A 24,967-nucleotide genomic window follows, 5' to 3' on the forward strand; every position below is an offset into this window, starting at 1 on the left:
TAGTCTTTGAGCTTAATCTGAGGACTAGCCATGAATCACATTTATTCTACTCCATTTCATTTAACATTTGTGAAAGAAATCACAGAGCCCCAAATTAAAAAATGATTACCTCTGCTAGTAATTAGGGTGAAACATATGGAAAGTAGACAATCTCAGGAGAAACATTTAGCTGAACACACACTTGGCCAAACACAACCTGCATGTCCCACAAGGGTGGGCACCAACCCTTTTGAAAACCAGTGCATGTATCTGTGATCCCCCACTTACCAGAATTCACCCTCCTCAATATCAGAAGGGAAGGTTTAAAAGCATCAAAGGGTCTAGTGAAGGGGTAAGGACTCTCTCCACTTTCCCTCTGGATCAGAGGCACTTATAAACAAAATTCTTTTCTCCTTTCATTGTGTGGAAGACTCTTATCTCTCTCTACCTTAGTAACCCTGCCAATGGTCTGAAATTCTCTCTTGAAGCGATATCAATAATTTAGACAGCAAAGTTTTCACGTGCCCCAGAATCCAGGTAAATGAACCCCCAGGGTAGGAATCTATATATAAGTAGTGAAATTGGAAATTCTCAAATTAAGCGAATTAGACTAGCCTAGATATTCATTAAAACGTATCTCCTTCAATTATATATCAACTATACTTCAATTTAAAAAATGCATCTCCTTCAGAGAAGTGCCTCGAGTGGTTTATAGCAGGGCAAAGGAATCTACATTTTCAACAAGTGTTCTAAGTGATTCTAATGCAGGGAGTTGATTCAAAGGGCACTTTGAAGAACATGGGTTATACAAAATCATAGGCACTAGACGGATGAGCATTCATCAAAGGGAGGGAATATGAAACTTCACAAAATTATCTGGTACAAGACGGCAGCTGCAGGCACTGGAAGACGCAGAGCAAGGCGGGGAGGCATGAAAAGAACTGGAGAACTATCCGCATTTGGAGGTGGCTGACTACAAAAGATTAACTCTGCCTACCCAAAAAGTCTACTTAGGTCTGTATATCCAGTTTACAAAATCATAACACAGATATTAAAATCAACTCTAGATAAAAGATACTGGTGGAAGGAGTTATAGTTAAGTAAGGGACAATGGACTCCAAAAAGTCTCTAATAACAAGCACATAAGTGACAGTTTGAAAATCACCAAGTTTTTCAGTTTCAGATATAAGGTATTATCTTCAGCTAGGGGAAAATCCCTAAATTTTCCAAGTTATGATGAGGAAGTAGGAAAACGCTCTTCAAATCACTCCCTTTAAATATCTTACCTTCTGCGCTCACGGATTCCAGATAAAATCAACAGCATGGTTGCAACTACGGTGATGGAAAATATCACACCAAATATAATAATCCAGGTGGGCACAGATGGCTCAGTAAGTGGTGCAAGAGTGGAAGGAATCCTTAAAAATTCCAGAGTCTGGTCATTTAAAAAGAAGGCATTGTTGATCCGGTTCCTATTCATTCTAAAATACAACGATGATTAAAAACAAACAAAACAAGACAGGAGAAGCATTAGAAACAGAAGGTATAGTCCTATCTCCCCATGATTCTAACTATCTCTATAAAAAGAGCATCTCCCTAGCAGGAGACCTCAAGCTGAACAGACAGTCTGATGAGGGCAATTGTGCTGTGGTTTTCTGTTCATAAATGGCAGCGCCGGCTGCCGAAGAGACACCTGTCTCTGCGCTACTGCCCTCCATTGCTGTGACCCTCCTAGAAGTAACCAGTAGTCCTGAGCTTTGAGCTCTGCCCACCACACTGTACTCCTGAAAGGCAGCAGCTAGGATAAAATGACAGAACTCTATTTAAGGTGGTGTAGATGTATATAAATACCAACACCCCGAAAGATAAAATAATATGTAAAAAGTGGGGGATAAACATGAGAAGAAAAGAAAACCAAGTGCAGATAAGAAAATATGAAGCCAGGAGCAGCTGAAGAGCTGCGAATCCATCAATTTGATCTTTTTTTTTTTTTTCCATTCAATTTAACAAACATTTGCTGAAAACTTACTAAGTACCATATCATGTGACAGGTGCTGGAGATACAAAGTGAAATAAAAATACCCAAGGAGTTTACAGTCTAGAAGAATGGCCAATCAGTCCCTCCATAATCACAGGGCAGTAGTGAAAGCAGTAAATATGGCCTCGGTGAGAGCGGAGGGGTAAGTACACTACAGGAAGAAGTCAGGGCTGCTTTCCTAAGATGGTAACTTTCAAGCTGTGTTTTGAGGGACAAGTAGAAGTCCTTTAAACCAAAATGTGTAGTGAGCACAGGGACTGGAGACATGGTACAGTAGGACTGTTCCATCAACTGCCAGGTAGTTGCATATGACTAAAGTACATAGTGCTTTAGGAGTCCAAAAGTCTATAAAAAATGAAGGTAAATGCATTACTTTTCTGGGGGGAAAATTTGCATTCCTGGTGGTGGTGGCAACTGGGGAGGCAATTAAAAACTTTTTCGACAGAAACAAAATAAGTGATTTCTAACTGAAATGTGCAAATTAGGTAAGAAGAGTTCTTGGAGATACTGTTTAGCCTTTACTGAATTCACACCTGACAAGCTGACCTCATCCACCTCTAGAGCAGCACTGAAAAGCAGAAATACAATGTCAAGTTCACATGCGATATCCAATTTTCTAGGAGCTACATTAAGAAATATATGTAACAGGAGAAATTAATTTTAATAATATATGCTTTGCCCAATATACCCATGAAAATATAATTTCAACATGTAATCAATACTGAGTTGGTTCACATTTTATTTTGTGCTAAGTCCTTGAAATGTGGCATGTACTTTACACTCTGAGCATGTCTAATCTTGGACTACCTACATTTCAACATCTGGAGAACCACATGTGGCTGGTGGCTGCTGTACTGGGCAATGCAGGTCTTCAATCTGAGAGTAACAGCTTGAGCATCTGTGCAGACCAGCACCAGGCTATAAGGAAATACCTCCTTTAAGCAAATGAAAATCTGGGTGGAGGCATGATTTTTCATGAATGTAAAGGAGAATCCCAGCCAGGTAATCTACGGCTTGAAAATCCATGTGCTGGACCATCACACAATAGTGCTGTGCAAAGGGTTCCTAACCGTCTGAGCTAACATTTAAAATTAGGGTTTCTTAATCACAGTACAACTGATATTTGGGGTTGAATAGTTCCTTGCTGTGAGGAGCTGTCCTGGACACAGTTGGATGTTGACCAGCAACCCTAACTTCCACACTTGATGCTGGTGGCCTCCTGTGCACAACCAGCACTGAACAACAAAGACGTCTCCAGATGCTGCCAAATGTCTCCGTGGAGGCAAAACTGCCCCTGGATGAGAACCACTGATCTATATCAATCTCTATTACAAACCAACAGAAGAGTATCTTTGACATATTAATAAATAAATCATTGTAAAGCAGAGAGCAAAGTCTCCGAATCTATGAAAAGAGCGGAATTAATCAACAAGTTGATTAATTAGTAGAATGCATATTTAGTGGTGATTACCTTATGGCCGTCTGCACTTCAGCAGCAGGAAGAGTGTGACTTTTTGAAGGATCTGTAACCACAAACCAGAATGACACTCGCTGGGTTACATTGCAAAGTAGGACTTGGGAAATACTGCAGACGACGAGAAGAAAAAAAATACATTGTAAGCAAATAATACCAAATGGCATTAGATATTCCACTCTGGTGTTATTACCATATTAAAAGGTGTCTTAGCTACTAATGAAGTCATTTCTAGCAATATAAAGATATGTCTTATTAAGAATAAAATAATGTGGAGTTCCCGTTTTGGCGCAGTGGTTAACGAATCCGACTAGGAACCATGAGGTTGCGGGTTCGGTCCCTGCCCTTGCTCAGTGGGTTAACGATCCGGCATTGCCGTGAGCTGTGGTGTAGGTTGCAGACGCGGCTGGGATCCCGCGTTGCTGTGGCTGTGGTGTAGGCCGGTGGCTACGGCTCCGATTTGACCCCTAGCCTGGGAACCTCCATATGCCGCAGGAGTGGCTCAAGAAATAGCAAAAAGACAAAAAAAAAAAAAAGAATAAAATAATGTTAGAAAGTTCCTTTATTTAAAAATCATATACTTGGGATCATTCCTTAAAGAAGGAATCTAAGAAAAAAGAAACAACAAAGAGAATGACTCCGTAGAGATCACTGGGTATCTCATTCTCCATCACCTATGAGCTGACAGCATTCTCAATTTTTCAACACTTGGCCTCTCTCTGATACAGAAATCTTTTGTTTCCTCATCCAGAACTATTAGTTTTCTCCTCATTCAGCTTTTGACCACTCAGAACCCGACAAATATGCTGACCCCTACTTGCCTGCTCTCTTGGCCACAATTTCTGCACTTCTACCACTCCAATACTGGGGCCGGTCCAATAACAGACCTCCAAACTGGAGTGCTATTATAACATTTACCAACAGGCTTTAAACAGTTTTTGCAGGTACCTCCTTCCAATAGTAAATTGGAAATGTGCCTCACTCTAGTCTGTATACCTGAATCACCAGAGAAAAGCCAAGAAGGAAAACGCATTAGTGTTCAGAAAAGAGACAATCTGTAAATGAATGCATGAAATATATGAAGATAGAAAATAGGAGAATCCACACTAAACCATGGTTGTATGGCTAAAACATACCTCCCGAATGGCTTTCACCGTGTCCTTCAGAATCAAATTGCGAAAAGTGACATTACCGACCAATCCAGAAGAATGAAACACGCAGATCTTTAGGAACACAAGCAAATGCACTCTTTTTCCTTAAACGAGCATTCAAGCGTACTACGCTCACTTTTACACTAATGAGAAAGAACGCCCTTATTGTCTGGAATTTTCGTGACTTGGCAGAAATGACTCCACTTTCCCCCTTTAAATGTGAAGTGCACAGGGGGTCCCGTCCTGGCTCCGGGGTAACAAACCCGACTAGCATCCATGAGGACGCGGGTTCACTCCCTGGCCTCACGCAGGGGGTTAAGGATTCTGCGTTGCCTGAGCTGTGGTGGAGGCCGCAGACGCGACTGGGATCCCACATTGCTGTGGCTGTGGAGCAGGCCGGCAGCTGCGCTCCGAAAAGACCCCTAGCTGGGAACTTCCATGTGCTGCGGGTGCGGCCCTAACCAAAAGAAGACCAGGGGGGAAGAAAAGTGCACAAAGCCTAGGAGCGCCTAGGCCTCTCTGCCAGGAGCCCAGCGCCCGGGCCACAGGGGAGGCTGGCGGTCCCCGAGCTCAGGGGGCAGGGGTGCCCCGCGAGGCCGCGCGCACGCGCGCGCAGGGCCTGAACCCTCAGGCCGCCCAGGCGCCCGCGCCCCTGCTTGCCGCCGAAACCAACGGTCGCCTGGCCCGGTAGTGGCTTCTCCTCCGCCTGCCGACTTCGACTTCGACTTCGACTTCGGGGAGCCCCGGACGCCCTAGTCCCGCCAAGCCCCCGCCAAGCCCCCGCCCCGCCGCCCGCGATCATGGGCAGCTACCTGAGCAGGTACCTGAGCAGGTACCGGGCAGGGCGCCTGGCCGAGGCCAGGGTCAGGCGGCCGCGCCCCGCCTGGGAGCGCCTGTGCCCAGGGTCCCCGCCACCTCCGAGGGCCAAGCCGGCCCGCCCCAGCAGACTCCAGCCCAGGGACCTGGGCCCAGGCCTGCGCCTCCGCCCGCCCGGCAGGGACTCCGCCCGCGGCCCCGGGGCCCCGGGGCCCAAGGCCGGGCGGCGCGGCTGGCCCGGCAGGCCGCCCCTCCGCCCGACCACGGGGCTGCGCCTGTGCAGCCCTCGCAGGGCTCTCCTCAAGGGCTTCATGTGGACCGCCCGCACCCCCTGCCGCGTGGGCAGAACCGTCACCATCCACGTCAACCCGCCGCTTCGCAGAGGCAGCTTCTACAGGTACCCGCCCAGGCAGGAGCGCCCGGACCCCTGTGCCCGGGAGACCGTGCTGGAGGCCCTCCGACGCTGCCAGAAAGGGAAGAGGAGGTTCGACGGGCCTCTCTGGTTCGAGACCCCCGAGCCCAAGCGGAGGGGGCAGAGCCCGGCGCCCAGGCCCTCGGCCTTCCGGCCCGTGCGGAGAAATGCAGTGGCCCCCGCCTTCGTGCCCAGGCCCGGGCCTCTGACAAGCAGCCTCTGCTCCAGGGGCGGCTGCCTGTGAGAAGCGCACACGGACCGGCCTGCCCCCCAGGCCTGCCTGAGCCTTCCTGTCTGCGCCCTGAGCAAGCCCCGCGACAGACGACAGGCGACAGACGCGCCCCTGGACTCGCCCTCCTGCCCCCGCACCCCTCCTGCCGGCCCTCCCCCCAGAACGCCCTCGTCAGGAGGCCCTGCTTCTCCCCTCCGCCCCGATTATGGAGTTGAAAGGCTGCTCTGATTTTATTTTATCGCAGCGATGACTTGTCCCACATTTATTAGGACAGGGACTGATGGGATGGGTGCCACGGGGAGAGCACTGACTTTATAGCCCTTTGAAGAGAACTGACATCTTGAACAAGTACTGAGTCCTCCCGTTCTTAACTGTGGTTTACCTGCCTTTTCACTTAGGTTGTCTTGAATTATTCTCAAAAATACTTGACGCTTTTCTGAATGTGTTCGTATTTCAAGTAAGAGTAAAAATCGCCTTATGATCTTAGACTGTCAAGGCCTTTCTTTCCAAGATTCAAATCCTAGGATTCCCCCCACACCACAGTTTCTCCTCCCTGGCTCTCTTGGGGCCAGACAGTCCTGTGGGTTGGGCACAGACCCCTGCGTGGCAGGGTTTCCGCAGAATCCCTGGTCTCTAGGCTCCAGGTGTCAGGAGACACCCACGCTGTGAAAATAAAACCTGGCTCCAGGCACTGCCAGGTTAGGGGGGGCTGGGGCGGGTGGGCACAGCATGCCAGGGGTGGAGAACCGCTGAGGGACAGTGACCTCTACTGGCAGAAACAGTCACGCCTGGTCTCCCAAAGTGGGCCTTTTTCAGACACAGCGATGACCCCCCACGAGGTGCTGCATGGTTGGCAAAAACATTTCCCCCGTTCTGCAGAATGCGGTGGGGTGTGAATGACTCATGTTTGGGCCTTATGAACAGTCAGACAATGCTTTTTTTCTTTTCGTCTTTTTAGGGTCGCACCCGCGGCATATGGAGGCTTCCGGGCTGGGGTGGAATCGCAGCTGTAGCCTCTGGCCTACACCACAGCCTCAGCAACGCCAGGTCCCAACCGCGTCTGTGACCTACAGTACCACAGATCATGGCAACGCCGGATCCTTAACCCACTGAGAGAGGCCAGGGATCGAACCTGCGTCCTCGTGGATACTAGTTAGACTCGTTTCCTCTGAGCCATGACGGGAACTCCAGACAAGGCACTTCTGAAAAACAAGCTACTCGGTTCACGTCTTCAGGTTGGCAAAAATGACCAAGTTAAAGAACACCCAGTGCTGGTAAAGGTGCAGAGAACTGGAATCCCAGGCAGGGCTTGGCGTTCTATGAATATCAACGACAGAAACAGAGACATGCTTACATCTTGTTCAGATACCGGCAACTGAACGAGTAACGAGCAAGCCCACTTCCTAAAGCAGCAAGGTTGGCGAAAGGGCCGGGGAAGCACAGCCCTGCTTCTGGGGACGGCGGCAAGGCAAAGGCTGCCTGAGAAGGCACCCTCGGGGGCTGGGCCTCCCTCCTTGTTCGGAGGATGCTCTGAGAAATTACCTGAGGTCTTGGCTTCCACAAGAGTAAGAAACGGAGGTCCAACGAGAGGTAAGGCCCAGGCGGTGGGGGGCCACTCCCACCACACTCACTGTGGGAGTATATCGCCCAGGGCACCAAGGGGCAACACGAGGGACAAGTGGGGGGGGGGGCACTGTCTGCTTGTGTCCACTGTGGCCCCGTGGACAGGCCCCTGGTTTAAGAGGCACGATGTGAAGCACGTGGCATTCGCTCACGGATGTTTGCCAAGAACGAACAATGACCGGCCAACACGGCGAGCGATGGTTAGGAACCGAGTTCTGCTGCCAGGGCACTGAGACGCCACGACTCTGCCCCTACGTGACAGGCCTATTAAGACTCCTGAAGATGCAAACGACTGCGTTTGGAGTGGATAAGCAATGACATCCTGCGGTACAGCACAGGGAACCACATCTACTCACCTGGGATGGAGCAGGATGGAGGATGGTGTGAGATAAAGACTGTATACGAACGTGTAACCAGGTCACTTTGCTGCACAGCAGAAATTGACAGAACACGGCCAATCGAACACGGCAACAGAACACGGCCAATCGGCGAGCATAGGAAGTTTTTTAAAAAGAGGCTCTTGAAGATCAAGGTCACGGTGGTAGCTCACCAGAAGATTCAAACCAAAGGGGAAGCCAAAAGTCCCGAGACGCCAGATCTGCCCACAGGACTCCATGCTCCATGTGAGGAGAGACCCAGGACAGTGGGGAGGGCAAAGGGCTTCTGGATTTCATGTGGGTGGTCCACAGCCCTTGTCGGGAGGGGCTCTAACCCCTGCCCTGATGAGAACTCGAGTGTCTCCAAGCTTAGGACACGCTTTCCACTTTATCAGCTGAGCATCACCTGGGAGCCCGTCAAACACTGTGTCCATCTGCAACACAAGACTTCTCTGGGCCCTGGGGCGAGGGGACAAGGCCCAAGCCTGCCCTGCAGCGTGTGCCCCCGCCTTCCTGAGAGACAAACGGAGCAACTGAATCGGGCCTGCACTGCAATCACAGAAAGGGGAGGAAGGAAAGGAGGGAGACCGCTCCCCCAGAACTTTCTTTCCCCCAACCGCAAAGAGCCAGACAACATCAAAACACAGAGAACTCTCTCGTATAAGACGACTCCTGCATATGGTGTAGACAGAGGCAGCCAAGAGGAAATGTACATTAAGGAAAGCTGGGGCTGGTGCTACAGGCAGTACCGTGAAGACCGGATGGCACGGATGGATGGGTTTCAGGAGAAGATCTGGGACCGAAAGATGCCAATTCCTTCCATTCAGAGATTGTGTCCAACCAGTGTGACTTCTTCCATGCCCTTTCTTCCAAATATGACCACACCGAATGTCCTCTAAGGTTTGCACAAAGGGAAAAATCCATCAGCCAACAGCACTTATTGAGCTAAACATACCTGCGGCACATGGGGGTTCCCAGGCGAGGGGTGGAATTGGAGCTGTAGCCGCCGGCCTATACCAGAGCCACGGCAACGCCAGATCTGAGCCACGTCTGCAACCTACACCACAGCTCACGGCAACGCCGGATCCTTAACCCACTGAGCAAGGCCAGGGATGGAACCTGTGTCCTCATGGGTGCTAGTCAGCTTCATTTCCACTGAGCCACGACGGGAAACGCCTAGATCTTAAAAGTTCTCATCACAAGAACAAAATTCTATCACACCGTGTGGTAAGGGATGTTAACGAGACTCACTGTGGTGAGCATTTCACAATATATACGAATATCAAATTATTACATGGCACACCGGAAACTAACATAGTGTCATCTGTCAAGTCTACCTCAAGAATAATAAACTGAGGGAGTTCCCTTCGTGGCTCAGTGGTTAATGAACCCGACTAGTATCCATGAGGATGCGGGTTCGATGCCTGGCATCAATCAGTGGGTGAAGGATCCAGCGCTGCTGGGGCTGTGGTGTAGGCCAGCAGTTGTAGCTCCCATTCCACCCCTGGCCTGGGAACTTCCATATGAGGCAGGTGTGGCCCTGAAAAGCTAAAAAAAAAAAAAAAAAAAAGAAAAAAGAAAAAAGAAAGAAACGGAAATGCCATCAGCTGAGCTAAATAGAAAACCTACATTTTCAAGATTTTTAAATACAGATGGGTCTTGATGGACCTCTGTGCTGGACTAACAAGTTTGTCTGACTGTTTCACAAGCCAATGACATTTAAACATACACAAATTGCTTCCATCAGCAAATCTCTAAAAAGGTGAAAGGGCCCCCTCCTTTGCGCAAGTGTGGGGAGCCCGGTCCCAAGGCGATTGTCTAAGAACTGGCCCCGCTGCCATTCCTCGCCAATGGGCCCCGCCAGGACCAACTCCGTCCAAGCGGAGGGAAGAATCGGGCTCCTGTTTCCGGAATCAAAGGACTACACAGGAGCTGGGCTGCTCTTTTACAGGCACAAGACCGTTAATCCCCTTACCAGGACTACAACAGCATGCTGTTCTTTCGTAGGTCACAAGGCTTCTCCTTGAATGATTAGGCGGAGGGAGAAATCCCTTCCGTGACCTGCATCGTTTTCCTCAGAAGGAGAAAAGCTACGCCTCAGCTAGACGTCGACCTCTCTCGCTCAGATTGATCAATTATCCCAAAAGACAACACTTGAGGAAACCAGGCAGATACCTTTCTCAGCTTACCTGGAAAACAGACTAAAGTTCAGCCCTGTTGAGAGAATACTCTCAACATTTCGAGACTCCTGCGCTGCGAGGCACGCGCTGGAACCCCTCCCCGCCCTGTCCTGGGGATGGCAGTGGACCCGGCGCCCCTCCCCGCAGGCCCCCGCCCGCTGCCTCCGGGTCCTTCCACCTTCCCTTCCACTGCCCGAGGAGGCGGCTCTTGGGGACTGGACCCGTTCTGCTCTCCTCCAAGTCCTGCACGGGTGCGGCCAGGACCTCGCTTTAGGAAGAACACCCTCTGGCAGAGGCCATCCAGGTTACGCTGGATCGCGGGTATGCCCGCTGTAGGTTTCCAGTCTTGCAGAGGAGACACCGCGCCCGGGTCCCTGGGTGAGATCACGTGGGACAGAGGAGACCCTCTAGTAAAGACTGGGAAAAAGGCGGCACGGAAGCGGCAGTAGTCGGCGCGCTGTCCATCACCTGACTATCTTTAGTGAGTTACTCTTTACACTTTCCATCCAGCACGGCTCAAGATCTTCAGGTTCTCTGCAATAGCCACAGAACAAGCAACGAGGAGGAAAAAAACAAAGAAAGAAAAAGCTAATAACCTCCAAGATCTGGATCCCTGAAGCCTCCCTGGAAAGGGATATTTGCTATCGTGTCAGAGACAGCAAATAGCAACATTTGCTATTGTGTTAGTGTGTATTGTATTAGGGCCGCTGTGACAGCCTGAATCTGAAAGGCAGATTTTACATCTGATCCATTTGCCAAGCTAGCGGTGTCTTTCTATGACCTCGCACACTCGAGAGAGGCAGCCTGTCTGCAAAGGTGTTTTCCATCCCATCTTCACCGTGAGGTGCCCTTTCCCGTAGGGGAAACCTGTGGGCGTAAAGATGCAGCCACCGTGAGAGCAGCGCTCAGCGGATCGGGCCCAGCACTTGTAGAGCATCCTAAACACAGGCCCTTTCACGAGGCAGCCCTCACCACTCAGCCTCCTGACAGCAGTATTGCTGAGATCCATACTGCCTTAGCATTTACAGGAAAAAAATTGGTGATCCTCAATCTAATGTTGCACTTTTCAAATTTTATAACTGACAGTGACAACAAAAGCCTCTATATATCTTATGCACCCAATTCCAATTAAAACGCCTTTGCAAATAAACCATATGATATCTTTATAGAATCCTCCAATGCCCAGTTTCCAGGAAAAAAAAATTTCAAAAGTGAAGTCCTCAAAATTAATCTGAAATGTTACTTATTTAAATTAACTTTTCCTAAGAATGGAAATGTTATTTAACATAATCATATTCAAGGTAAAATTTAGGCACTCACAGGAAATGATATTAAAATGAACACAGCATCAAGAACAAGAAGATGACAGCAGTTAAGGAACCCAACTAGTATCCAGGAAGACGCCCATTCAATCCCTGGCCTCGCTCACTGGGTTAAGGATCTGGTATTGCCATGAACTGTGGTGTAGGTCACAGACACAGCTCAGATCTGGCATTGCTGTGGCTGTGGCAGAGGCCAGCGGCCACAGCTCCAACTGGATCCCTAGTCTGGGAACCTCCATATGCTGTGGGTGTGGCCCTAATAAGACAAAAGACAAAAAAAAAAAACAAAACAAGAAGATTAAAAGAGACTAGTTGAGGGGTTAGTATTGTGAGATGACCAGTAGCTTTTTTCCTTATATTTTTCTTTTTGTCTATTTTTTTGATTAGGGTACAATTGATATACAGTATTATATAAGCTTCTCTATACAACATAGTGATTCAAAATTTTAAAGGCTATACTCCATTTATCGTTGTTATAGAATATTGGCTATATTTCCTATGCTGTACAATATATACTTGTAGCTTATTCATTTTATATATTGTATCTCTTACTCTCCTACCCTTATCTTGCTCGTCCCCCTTCCCCCTCTCACCTGGTAACCCCTAGTTTGTTTTCTAGATCTGAATATGTTTCTTATTTGTTATATTCACTAGTTGGTTTTATTTTTTAGATCTGCCTATAAATTATAAAGTATTTATCTTTCTCTGTCTGATTTCTTTTACTAAGCATAACACCATCCAAGTCCATCCATGTTGCTATAGATGGCATTATGTCATTCCTTTTTATGGCTAAGTTATATTCTTAGGAGCAATTGTATGTATACACTGTGTCTTCTTGATCCATTCACCTGTTGACAGCACTTCGGATGCATCCACATCTTGGCTATTGTCAGTAGTGCTGCTAGGAACATAGAGGTGCATCATCTTTTCAAATTAGTGTTTTTGCTTTTCTTGTATATATGCCCAGGAGTGAAACTGCTGGGTCATATGATAGTTCTAGTTTTAGGTTTTTTTGAGAAACCTCCATACTGTTTTCCCCAGTGGCTGCATCAATTTACATCCCCAACAAGTGTACGAGGGTTCCCTTTTCTCCTTACATTTGTCCTTTTTGATTTCCTAGAAAGTAATCTTCTAATTTTTATTGGGAAAAAAATGTTATTATAAATTGTTTTGGAAAGAAGGCTTCAGTTTAGGAGTTCCTGTTGTGGCTCAGTGGGTTATGAACCCTATTAGTATCCATGAGGATGCGGGTTTGATCCCTGGCCTTGCTCAGTGGGTTAAGGATCTGGTGTTGCTGTGAGCTGTGGTGTAGGTCACAGACGTGGCTTGGATCTGGCATTGCTGTGGCTGTGGCGTAGGACGGCAGCTATAGCTCTGATTCTACCCCTAGCCTGGGAACTTCCATAAGTGCTGCTCTTAAAAAAAAAAAAAAAAAAAACGCTTCAGTTTAAAAGCGTTATGTTTTAGCAAATGCATCTTGTCTTAGAGTCTATAAAATAGGCATAGAATTCACTTAGGGCATAATTTTGTTTTACCTTATACCTCCTTCTTTTAATTTTTTGAATCATATGAATATATTACATAGTCTCTTTTTCTGCCCCTCGGTGCATGGAGTTCCCAGGCCAGTGATCAGATCCAAGCTGCAGATGTGAACTATGCAGCAACTGCAGCAACACCGGATCCTTTAACCTACTTCGCCAGTCTGGGAACTGAACCTGCGTCCTGGTGCTGCAGAGACGCTGCCATTCCATTGCACCACAGCAAAAACTCATATATTATGTATTTTTAAACACATAGGGGCGTGTGTGTGTATTTGTGTGTACACACACAAATCCATGTATCATGTTTATTTTGCTCCTCCAAATCCTACTTTTCTGTTTTATCCCTTATATTCACAGTCCATGCATAATACACTGTGGGTTTGAGGAAGACCGATAAATAGAAACTGTCTTTGCCAGGTTCTGAATAAAATTAAGACAAAAGAATGAAGCGGACAGGAGACCAAAATAAAAGGCTGGTTGGAGGGTATGACTTTTATCAGCTGGCAAATTTCCTTCCTAATTAAAAAAAAAAATTCTCAGATGAGACAAACTCATCTATAGTGACCCAGGTAGCAGTGAAGTGAAGCAGGTATCAGCACATCCTAAAGTACTGTGCAAGACACTTAACACCTCAGGATCCTGCTCCTGCCAATCTTAACAGTCCGCAGCTGTAGACAGGATGAACAGCTGGGCAGAGGTGTGAGCCTGCCCGAGCAGGACTGGATTCCGTACTCAGTGTGGGGAGCAGCACAGAAAAACACCTGCTGTCTGAGGGCAGGCCGGCTCCTCAAGAGAAGGGAAGCTATGCCCACTTTCTCCTTCCAGCTCACCAATCAGATGAGTCATTTCACCTCTCAAGGGGTGGAGTGAAGGAAGGGAGTAGAAAGAGAGCAGGAGCGTTACCCTAATCACAAATAAAGATGGAAGGAAACATCACAAATAAGGAAGATGCCTCTGGAAGAATGGATAAAGATGTCAAACTGTTAAATATTGTACTAAAGCTTTTAGGAAAATAAAAAAGGTGCTATGATAGATGCCAACTGTGGGAAAAACCTGTATACATTTAAGTTATTTTCAAAATGAATCCTATGGACTTATTTATCCCCTTCCCCCCAAAATTCGTATGTTGAAGCCCTAAGCTCAAACGTGACTGAATTTGCAGATAGGGCCTATAGAGAGAGATTTACAGTTAAATGAGGCCATCATGGTGGGGCCCTAATGGGATTAGTGCTCTCATCTGAAAAAAACACCAAAATGCGCACTCTCTTCCCTGCCACCTCCCCCTCAACAAAGGAGAAGTCATGTGAGCATACAAAGATTTGGTGGCACCTGCAAGTTGAAAGCAAAGGCCTCAGGATGAAACTTACCTTGTTAGCACCCTGATCTTCAACTTTCCAGTCTCCGGAACTGTGAGAAATAAACTTCTGCTATTTAAGCCACCCCATCTGTGGTATTTTGTTAGGGCAGCCAGAGCAGACCAACACGATGAGAAAAGAAATCTTTTCTTTCTATTTTATCTATCTATCCATCTATCTACAAGAGAAGGTATTTGGATAGACAGAAACACAGAATGCTTATGATATATAACTACGATTTCTTATATTTATCTTCATAGTGCCTAGTGAACAGAGAGCTTTGTTAGGACATGATATAACCTATGAGCTGAGCTAGATTATAAAGGATTAAAATGTAGATCTCTTAAAATTAGATCTGTAAATTATTTTCTTTTCCATTTTTTTTTCTTTATTTTTTTTCTTTTTAGGGTCACACCCACAGCATATGGAGGTTCCCAGGCTAGGGGTCAAATTGGAGCTGCAGCTGCCGGCCTACACCAGAGCCACGGCAACACGGGATCCAAGCCACGTCTGCGACCTACACCACAGCTCACGGCAACGCCGGATCCTTAACCCACTGAGCAAGGCCAGGGATCGAACCCACAACCTCATGGGTCCTAGTGGGGTTCATTAACTGTTGAGCCATGAAGGGAACTCCAGATCTATAAATTATTTTCAAGATTGAGTTTTGAATTACTGTCTCAAATAATATTGCAAATAATCAAGTGAGACTTTTCATTGTTTACTTACTCAGTTGTTTCTCTGTTGGGAACTTTTCTCATAGAGAAAGCCAGCATCGCTTTGAAGAGATATTCTTCATTTGTATCCCAGGCGTACTGAAAGCAAAGTAAAACAGAGAATGTAAAGTGAAGAGGCATGGGGTAAAAATTGGTCCATTGGGTTCTAACTGTGGTCACAGTTGCGTTGGTGTGTGTGTGTGTGTGTGTCTGTCTGTCTGTCTCTCTCTTCCATCTTTTTCATATAATAAAGACTGGAAATCATGATCAATCCTGTCACCATGCTGTTCAGGATAGAGTTTCCTGGCTATGCTAGCATGCCAAGCGTGGTGTATTTCCCATGGCGTTATCCTCTTGAAACCTGCATTATGAGTAGTCAGTCAACAGATAGGACATTTGGACATGCCATGCTAGACATAAATAGGTGGTTTCTTTTCTTCCTTTCTCTCTTCCCTTGTAAGCTGACTCCTCGTCTCAGCTTCCTTTCCTTTATTAACACCAGCACAACTTTCTTTTTATTTTCTTGGCTGAAAACTTGAGTGTATGTGCCTATCATGGGCTGAACTGTGCCCCCCACAAAGAAACTCATACATTAAAGTGCAAACGTCCCAACACAGGGAGAAGATCGCCATCTAGAAGCCAGGGAGAGAGGCCTGGAACACATCCTTCCCTCACAGAACTCAGAAGGAACCAGACCTGCTGACACTTGGGTCTTGGATTTCTAGCCTCCGGAACCAAGAAAAAGTTAATGTCTGTGGTTTGAGCCACCCAATCTGTGGTACTGTGTTACAGCAGCAGCCCTAGCAAACTAAAGTGGATGACCCCACGTTTTAGGTGAGCAATCAAATATAACTGGAGAAAATCACAGGGTTTGTTGGCTTAACTCTACCTTCATTACCTGCTCCCACACTGCCCGGGGTCCCCTTAGGATTCTCCATCCTTTTTTTCTCTCTCATGGTTCACAATGACCATTTCAAACCTCCTTCAGCCCCCCCCAAATCTCAGTGCTTTCGCTCACACCTTGCCCCTACTAGGTGCTCGTTTCGTGGGTCACAGGTGTATCTTGAGTCTACCCTTTAAACTCCCCCATCCTCCTGACGCCAAGAACAAAACTTCCTCCAGAGGCGCCCATCTTTTACCCCCATCTTCGCCAAAGGCCAGATCTGGTGCTTCTCCTCCAGTCGACGGCTGTTCCATCCACCTCTAGGAGGAATGCCCCCATTCTGGCTTTCGAAGGGTCCAAACAGCATGAGTCTCTCCCCCTCTTCCATGTTCACTGACTGTGAACTATGCTCGAGTCTCTCCCATTAAAACAACCGCACATCCAAATCCCTTTACCCATCCTCCTCCTTCGATCTCTGCTGTCTCCCTGCTGCCCTCACGGCCCCGATTCTTACAGAAGATGTCCACTCTTCCGTCTCGACGTGGTCACGGCCGCGTAATCTTCGCCGCCTCCACTATCCGCCTGCCAGCCCCACCACTGCACAGAGCGGCTCTCACGAGTTACCCGTGGCCTTCACGTTCTCAACGCAGAGAGCATTTCTCAGTCTGCCCTCACTTGGCCTCTCAACACCATGTGATGCTCGTGAACACTCTGCTCATCTGAAAGCCCTTTCTTCCCCCCGGTGACACGGCCTTCTCCTGGTCTTCCTCACCCCTCTGCCTCCTTTGCCGGTTCACTCCCTTCTCCGAGGCTCAAGTTTTCGAGAATCACAAAGCTCGAGGCCAGACCCTCTCCTCTGGTCACCCTCCACTCCCTCCCCCAGCACCGCCATCTCCTCCAGGGTTCCAGGGCCATCTCAGTGCAAGTGACGCAGGAATGTACATATCAAGCCAGCTGTGTCCTTGCCTCTTTGTCAATAATACCTCCAACTCAGTAAGTCCAAAATGAACGCCAACGTTTTCTTGTCTGTTCTTGGCTCCCTGACTCCGAAACGGGCCATCATCCATCCGGCTGCATAATTAGAAACAAGAGCTTCTTCGTGACCCCCCCCCCCCGCCCCGCCCCCGGTTCCTTGTCATCCCAACCCTGTGGCTCTCACATCCCTTCACTGCTCCATCTCTCCAGCAACACACTGTACTCCGAACGGCCGGCCCCTCTCACCCACACGACTCGAGCACCTCCCAACTGGATCCTCCCCTCTCTCCTAGTGCCCTCGGGTCTGTCTTCCACACTGCGGCCTAGGTGTCTTCCCAACACGAAATCTACCATGACACCTCTTGCATAAAACTCCCCCTTGCTTCAAACTCGCCGACATGGGCCACACATTCCTTGGCCTGACTCCTCCTTTCTCTCGAAGCTCGTCAGGCGCCACGCTCCTCCTCGCTGCTCCCGTTCCAGATGCCCCGGCCTTCCTTCCACCCCTCGCTCTCCCCAGGTTCCCTCCTGTGATAAGGCTTTCCACGTGCTGTTGTTCCCTCTTTGCTTTTAACCCCCCGTGTACTTCTACTCGTGCTTTAGACCTCACAGTAAATGCCAGTTCCTGAGGCCCTGGATGAGGCCAAATCCCTCTGGACTTCTCTTTCCTGGTAATGCTTTCAAGGCTGCACACTTGCATTTGGCTCAGTGAATATTTAATGGACAGCCAACTCTCCCAGTACTGTAAGCTCCACCAGGGCGTGGACAAGCCTGGGTTTTGCTGCACTGCATCCAGTGCATCCCAGCATCCAGCATGCTGCCTGCCCTCAGAAGATGCTGGGATGAGCAACCCTACCCAGTGGAAGAGACAGTGGATTCTGCAGTCACACTGCCTGGGTTCAGACCTTACCTCTACCCCTTACTGACGTGAGATCTTGAGACGTTCACTTAGTGTCTTTGCACCTCAGTTTTCTCATCCATCTAACGAGAATGGGAACACCTGTGCCCCCTTCCTCAAAGGGTTGTTACGAGGGCTAAATGAGACGATGTGAACAAAGTGATGAGAAGGGCCCCAGAAAGAAAGCAAACTAAATTCTCAATGAAAGCTCACTGTCGGAATGATTACCACTCATTAAGTGAACACAATAATACACTGGTGGACTGGCCTACAAACCGAATACTTCTAAGTTTCTTTTAGCACTTTTATCATTTCTAGCCTGAGGCATCTTACTATCACCTTCTATCAGGGAAAATGTTCACAAACCACACCAGAAAACTGAAATTAGAATTACACAAAGTCATCTTATCAATTCGACAGTCTTTACCGTTCCTAGAGCCACTGGAGCCCCATGACTATTTTTTAAACTTCAATTTCATATATTCAACAACATATATTTCATGTTGTTACTCTGATATTTGAGAAGAACTTTAGAAACTTCACATTAGAATCTGAAAAACTTTGTGCTCTCAAAGATCTTAGGTGGGTGAAACTTACCCTCTTTTCCATGACGGTGACTGACAAAATTCAAACAACCACACAGTGAAGAGCAGAGCCCAACCCAGACCTGAGTGCCTGACTCAGGCCCCTGTGCGCCACTGTTCTGGGCTGAAACACTCAGGCTCATGAAATTGTTTTGGGCAAGGCAGAACTTTAATCTATAGTATATGCTAGAGAATAATTTAAAGACTAGGCAAAATCAGCTTATTAACAATTTCTATTTTACTATAAATTTTCTTGCTTTAAGAAAATATCAGATTTGGAGTTTCCATCGTGGTGCGGTGGAAACAAGTATGACTAAGAACCATGAGGTTGCGGGTTCCATCCCTGGCCTCGCTGAGTGGGTAAAGGATCCGGCGTTGCCGTGAGCTGTGGTGCAGGTCGCAGACGCAGATGCGGCTGGGATCTGGCGTGGCTGTGGCTGTGGTGTAGGCCAGCAGCTGAGGCTCCGATTGGACCCCTAGCCTGGGAACCCTCACAGGCCGTGGGTGCGGCCCTCAAAAGACAAAAAAAAAAGAAAAAAAATCAGATTTGAGGTCTTTAGAGGGAATCTATACAAGTTTAAGATAAGCAAACACAGAGGCTCATTATTAGAGAAAGGAGTGTTCTTAGCAAACAAGATGTTAAATGAACACGCAGGTTCTTCACTTACTGCTTCATCTCCCAGAGCTGTTCTGATACTAAGTCTCACTTTAAAAGCATTTTCGGCATCTGCCAGAGAGAAAAAAAGAGAGCACGATGTGATGATAAAAATCTGACAAAATGGAGCCTGATAGATCCTAATATTTAATGCAACTCAAAACAACAGAACAAAGAACGGCAATTAAACTGCCCAAATACTCCTAAAAGTTGAACTGCAAGCATCTTAGACGGTTGAAATTTTTCTTTCAAACTCATAAAACATTCACGGCCTTAACTATCAAGCCACAACACAATGGCAGATTTAGAAAAATAAAGAAGTCTTTCAGTCAAAGACGTGTCAATCATTTAGAAAACTGTTCATCTGTTTTTAAGTTTCAAGGCTTACGTACCTGGTTGACAAAGTTCAGCATGAACAGAAGTCACCAGAAAAAAGAGCAGCCACAACATTCTTTCAGAGTGGAAAACACAAGGCAAGCAGAGGGAAAAAAAATTCCACCCTCCAGTTAAAGCTACTTTAGCCATTCTGTGATCCGGATTAGAATAGCAAACAAGCAAGCCACCACCTGAAAGATTTAATGATTAACCGCCATCGTTTGGGTTAATACTTTGATAGAAACAGCCCATCTCCTGTCAGTTATTTACGAAAACCTGTTTGGAAACAGATTGTTAGTTGTCCTTTCCAAACTCTACCTACAAGAATGTTTTCTCTGCTGACTCAAAAGTAGTTATTCTCCCCCACCCCTTTTTCTGTTCTGGTTTGGCTAAATGCACAGGAGAAAGAAGGAGTCCTTTCTGGAGGTTTATCTTGGCATGAACTTCCCATCTTTTCAGGGCTGACATATCTGGCTTAGAGATAAACGACCTTCATTTGGAGAACAAACATCCCTCCTTTCCACCTCTGGTGAACAAAGGACGACACCCTTTCAAGGCTGGCCGCATCTGACGCTCACCTCCGCTCACCTCCGCAGGTAAATATCCAGGAGAGCTTCCAAGTCAAAGAGAATGGCTTTGGCCCGCCCTGAGGTCTGGCAGTGGAGTAAAACCAAAGGCAGTGACATAGAGCAGTGCCGCCCGAGGGACCGTTCCTCTCCGCGCTGTTCAGGACGTACCCGCTACGCACCCCACGCCAGCCGCTGGGCACAGGCGGCTGTCCAGTAGGTGACGCGGAGCTGGTGCTGCTGGAGACTGAATGTTGCTTAGCTTTATACGGAACGATGTGGCTAGAGACCACATTAGCCAGTGCAGCAGGAACGGTCAACAGGCGCTACCTCCTGCCACGACCCAGCTTTGCTGGATTATTTCTCTAATCCTCACAACAGCGCCACACGGTGGCTGTGTTGTAATCCTGTTACAGACGAGGAAACCGAGGATCCAGGGTTTAAGGCCCTGGCGGCCACAGGAAGAGTGGAATGAGTGTCACCCGAACCCCATCTCCACCACACCGAACCCCACTGTGTCTCACGTCGTCCTTGGTCAAAACTGAAACTCTACCAAAACCTGAGATGCTCTGAGGATTGCCCTTCCCCTAGTGGCACTCTGCAGACCCCCATCAAGCCCCCTGCGGGTGCGTGTCAGGGCCTTGCTCTCTACCACACCGCCCCTTCGTGAATTCAGGCCCCGGATTCCACCTCTCTGCTTGTAAACCAAGGATGGAAAAATGAGGCGTTCCCCGGTGGCACAGTGGCTAAGGATTCAGCAGCTGTCACTGCTGTGGTGCAAGTTCAGTCCCTGGCTGGGGAACTTCTGCATGCTGGGGGACGTGGCCAAAAAAATAAATACCTAAGAGAGCCAGAATCAAAAAATACACACACACACACATACATACGTACATAAAAAGAACGGAAAAACTAGATCCGGTGGCCCTCCTGCTAAAGAAAAAACCTGGATTTTTAAAGCAACAACGAGGAAAATATCAACAACCACACTTCTGCAACACAGCACCTTATTTGAGAGGCTATCATTTCCCCCACCTAGTAAGGGTGACAGTCTATCACAGAGGACCCACTGCTTTTCCTCGCCGCCTGCCCCTTGGTTGCCAGGGCAGAGTCAGGAAAAGCCCTCCTAGAGACAGAGGCGGCCACAAGTGAGGAGGCCAGCCATCCCAACAAGCTGGCTCTTAGGTGACATGGAAATTTCCTAGAAGGAAGCGCTCGCGTAACTAACTCCCGAAAACACAGTCAGACTAGGTGAAGTTATCTTAGGAAATGTTAGACTAGATAAAGGCATCATGGGGCGGAAAAAGCCGATAGGTAGAGATTGTAACAAAGCTGATTGTTGGCACCAAGGAAGAACGCTGTGTTAGAGAGAGGCATCTGATTCAGCTTTTCTTTAGCCTTAAAACTTCATAAAAGTATGGAAAGTCTCTTGCTTTTGACTAGGACTAAAGACAATGAAAGAGTGAATTATAGTGTAAGCCATCCATTTGAAAAGAGAAGAAAAATCACTCTTTGGAATTGCGATTTCTCAATGTTTGTTATCCCATTTTGAAAAGCAATAGAAGAAAGAGCAATAGAAGTCCTGCAGAGAACAGACAGAGAGGCAAAGAGAGAAAAGTACAAAATACCCGTAATACCACAGGCATGGGCAGCCAGTGTTAACAGCTTTTGAGAGTTGAACACTGCAAATCCATTATACTTCAATAAATAAATAAATAAATAATGGGAAAATGAGGGGAAAATATTTTCGAAACGCACCTCCCTTAGCCCTGAATCTCCCTGTGTGTTCCCATGCCATGCTGCTTTGTCTCACTGCAGTGGCCCTATGAGAACAGCGAGACATCTTGGTGGGAATCCCAAGGACCCCTGTCTTCCTCGCCCTTCCTCACGCTGCTCCCTCGGCGGGGAGCTGCTGAGTCACCTTCAATTTGACGCGTCATGAGAGAAAGGTATCCATGTAGTCCTACTACTGAAAATTCCTTTTATCAATAACTGATGGTAGCAGTTCCCACCGGGGCACGGGTTCGATTCCTGGCCCAGTGTAGTGGGTTAAGGGACTCAGCATTGCCTCAGGTGTTGCAAAGGCCACAGCTGCGGCTTGCATTCAATCCCTGGCCCAGGAACTTCCATATGCCATGAGTGCTGCCATAAAGAAAAATTAGTAAACAATAAATTAATTGATGGTAAAATTTATCACCTGCCTTTTCAGTATCTATCAATTTGATTCTAAAGTTTTTACTATTTAGTGCATTGTATTAAAAAATTTCTTTACATTGATGATGTGACCCTTAGATGAGCTCAGTCTGATGTTTTTTACCATGCTTCTGCACTTAGCTGCTGTGTTTTTTCTTTAGGTTTTTAAACCCATTTTTGTAGAAGAATATTATTTAGGTTTCTTTCAAGTGCTCATTCTTTCTCCTGGCCTTTTTATTAACATCTTAAAAATGGTACAGAAAGATTTCTAACATTGCCTATGTTTACAATTACTTGAAAATGCAGAAGAAACAAAATATTCAGAGTTGAAGAATCAGAATCATACCTAATTTGGGGAAGAGTTCTTTCAAAACTTTCATTTCTTATATTGTCATTAATTGCAGGTTTCATATTTCTTTCTGAGTCCATATTTTCTGTTTATAATTTCCAGGAAAAGCATTCATTTCGTTAAGATTTTCCAGTTTTTCCAAGGACTTTATACAAGAGTTCCCATAAAATACTCCATTTTTATATTACCTATATATTTTTTAGTGTATATATCAATTTTTCTAATTTTTTTCATTGTTCTTTCCAGACGTTCATCCGTCTTTGCTGTCATTTGATCAAGGAACAAGATCTTGGATTTAATTTTCAATTCCTTTCTTTGGCTTTCTGATTCATCCATCTCTGCATTTATTAAGTCCTTATTCTTGCTGTCATTACACTGGTTTTCTTGTTCTTTTTTATAACTCATGAGTTGGCTAATCAGCTTATTTTTCATCTTTCTCAGTTAATATGAAAATATCTATGGCAATGAATTTTCCTTAGGGTACTGTTCCTGCCCCCTGACGTAAGTATAGATGTACAGTGATTTCATTCCTATTTTCTAAATAGCCTATAATTAGTTTTAACTTTTTTACCCCTGTATTTACTTAGAAAAAAAAATTTTGTCTTTTTTTTTTTTTTTGTCTTTATGCATGTACAATATATGGAAGTTCCCAGGCTAGGAGTCAAATCAGAGCTGCCGTGCTACGCCACAGCCACGGCAACATCAGATCCGAACCACGTCTGCGACCTATACCACAGCTCACGGCAATAGCAGATCCTTAACTCACTGAGTGAAGCCTGGGGTGGAATTTGTGTCCTCACGGACACTGGTTAGGTTCTTTACCACTGAGCCACAACAGGACCTCCCTGTTTAGAAAAGCTTTACTTGTCAGCAAAAGAAAAAGCAGCCATAAATGGAACAATTAAACATACTGACTTTTATAGGTCCTACCAGGTGAATAGAAAAAGAAGATGGGAGTTCCCGTCGTGGCGCAGTGGTTAACGAATCCGACTAGGAACCACGAGGTTGCGGGTTCGGTCCCTGCCATTGCTCAGTGGGTTAACGATCCGGCGCTGCCATGAGCTGTGGTGTAGGTCGCAGACGCGGCTCGGATCCCGCGTTGCTGTGGCTCTGGCGTAGGCCGGTGGCTACAGCTCCGATTCAACCCCTAGCCTGGGAACCTCCATATGCTGCGGGAGCGGCCCAAGAAATAGCAACAACAACAACAAACAACAACAAAAAAAAAAGAAAGAAAATAGAAGATGTATAATGATTAAAAAAAGACATTGTCAATAATTTGACTTAAAATATGAAGACTCTTACAAGGTATGGGTCACTTGGAACGTGCTAAAAATGATTTAATAACTAAAGAGCTTGAGGGTTTAATAGTTGGAACACAGAACTAGATGCTATTGTTCTTGCCTCTCAATATACTGGGTTTTTTAAATTCCACTTTTCAAAATCCGACTCAAACTTTATTTTCATGTACAATATTAGGTATTAAACCTCCAGAGAATTCCTATCAAACTTGCTTCACATAATGCTTATATCAGCAACTCCACATATAGGAGCCTAATAACTTACTAGTAACAGGGGTGATGATGACAAATAGAGCCGTTTCAAACATTCTGAATATGGTTCTATTTACTCCCAGTGTTTAGAGTTTAGAGAACGCAGGTAAAAAGTTGAGACTACTACTGCCACGAGCCATGCAAAAGGCACTGAGTCTCCTGGGACCGGAAAGAGAAATTGATTTCTCCATGTCTTTCATACTCCACCTCACTACTGGAAAGCAGTTTCTCGGCACATAACTATTGATCTGCTGCTCTGGAGGGTAAATTAAATATGAGAAAACACGTGCGTCATTCTTCTGATTCATGGAAGATGCCTTTTAAAGTTCATCAGAGTTGTAAACGCATGTGGGGAATAAGTGTGCTCCATTTACATGCAATAAAACAAGAGCTAGTAGGGGCCAATGTCCCTTCTGAATTTTGACCCTCGCTATTCTGTTTCATTGTCACAAACGGGTATTTTGTAAACCTACAACATCTTGAATACCGTGAGCTTTTTCATTTGTCATCTTTAACCATCTTAACCATCCTTACAGGTCCATCTCAATGATCACCTACTTTGAGAAATCTTTCTTTTGTTTTTGTTATAGATTTTTAGCTGTTACTACTTGTTGTAGACTTGTCCAATCTCCTAACTTTTTATTCTCTCCTTATCCTGTGTTCCCATAGCATCTTGTTCACATCGGTACATGTATCTACTGCCAACATGATTTGCTTTGGGGTCCC

At 46.5% G+C, this 24,967-nt stretch overlaps 1 protein-coding gene across 4 annotated transcripts in view; it reads right to left on the reverse strand.

The window, feature by feature from the left end:
* The window catches only part of CLTRN (collectrin, amino acid transport regulator), a 41,903-nt gene that overhangs the window by 12,219 nt on the left and 4,717 nt on the right, over positions 1-24,967 (reverse strand). The window contains exons 1-5 of one of the 4 annotated variants that reach the window (XM_047765826.1): positions 19,604-20,091; positions 19,225-19,283; positions 15,230-15,315; positions 3,489-3,602; positions 1,266-1,460 (exon numbers count right to left, since the gene is read on the reverse strand). In XM_047765826.1, the coding sequence (XP_047621782.1) occupies positions 1,266-1,460; positions 3,489-3,602; positions 15,230-15,315; positions 19,225-19,283; positions 19,604-19,736 (587 nt within the window). In that variant the 5' untranslated portion in view covers positions 19,737-20,091. Of the gene's footprint in view, positions 1-1,265; positions 1,461-3,488; positions 3,603-15,229; positions 15,316-16,355; positions 16,910-17,082; positions 17,184-19,224; positions 19,284-19,603; positions 20,092-24,967 lie in introns of those variants that run through there. The other 3 variants (XM_047765829.1, XM_047765828.1, XM_047765827.1) reach the window with 3 other exon arrangements.

Source organism: Phacochoerus africanus, chromosome X, assembly GCF_016906955.1.
Source record: "Phacochoerus africanus isolate WHEZ1 chromosome X, ROS_Pafr_v1, whole genome shotgun sequence".
Lineage (NCBI taxonomy): Eukaryota > Metazoa > Chordata > Mammalia > Artiodactyla > Suidae > Phacochoerus > Phacochoerus africanus.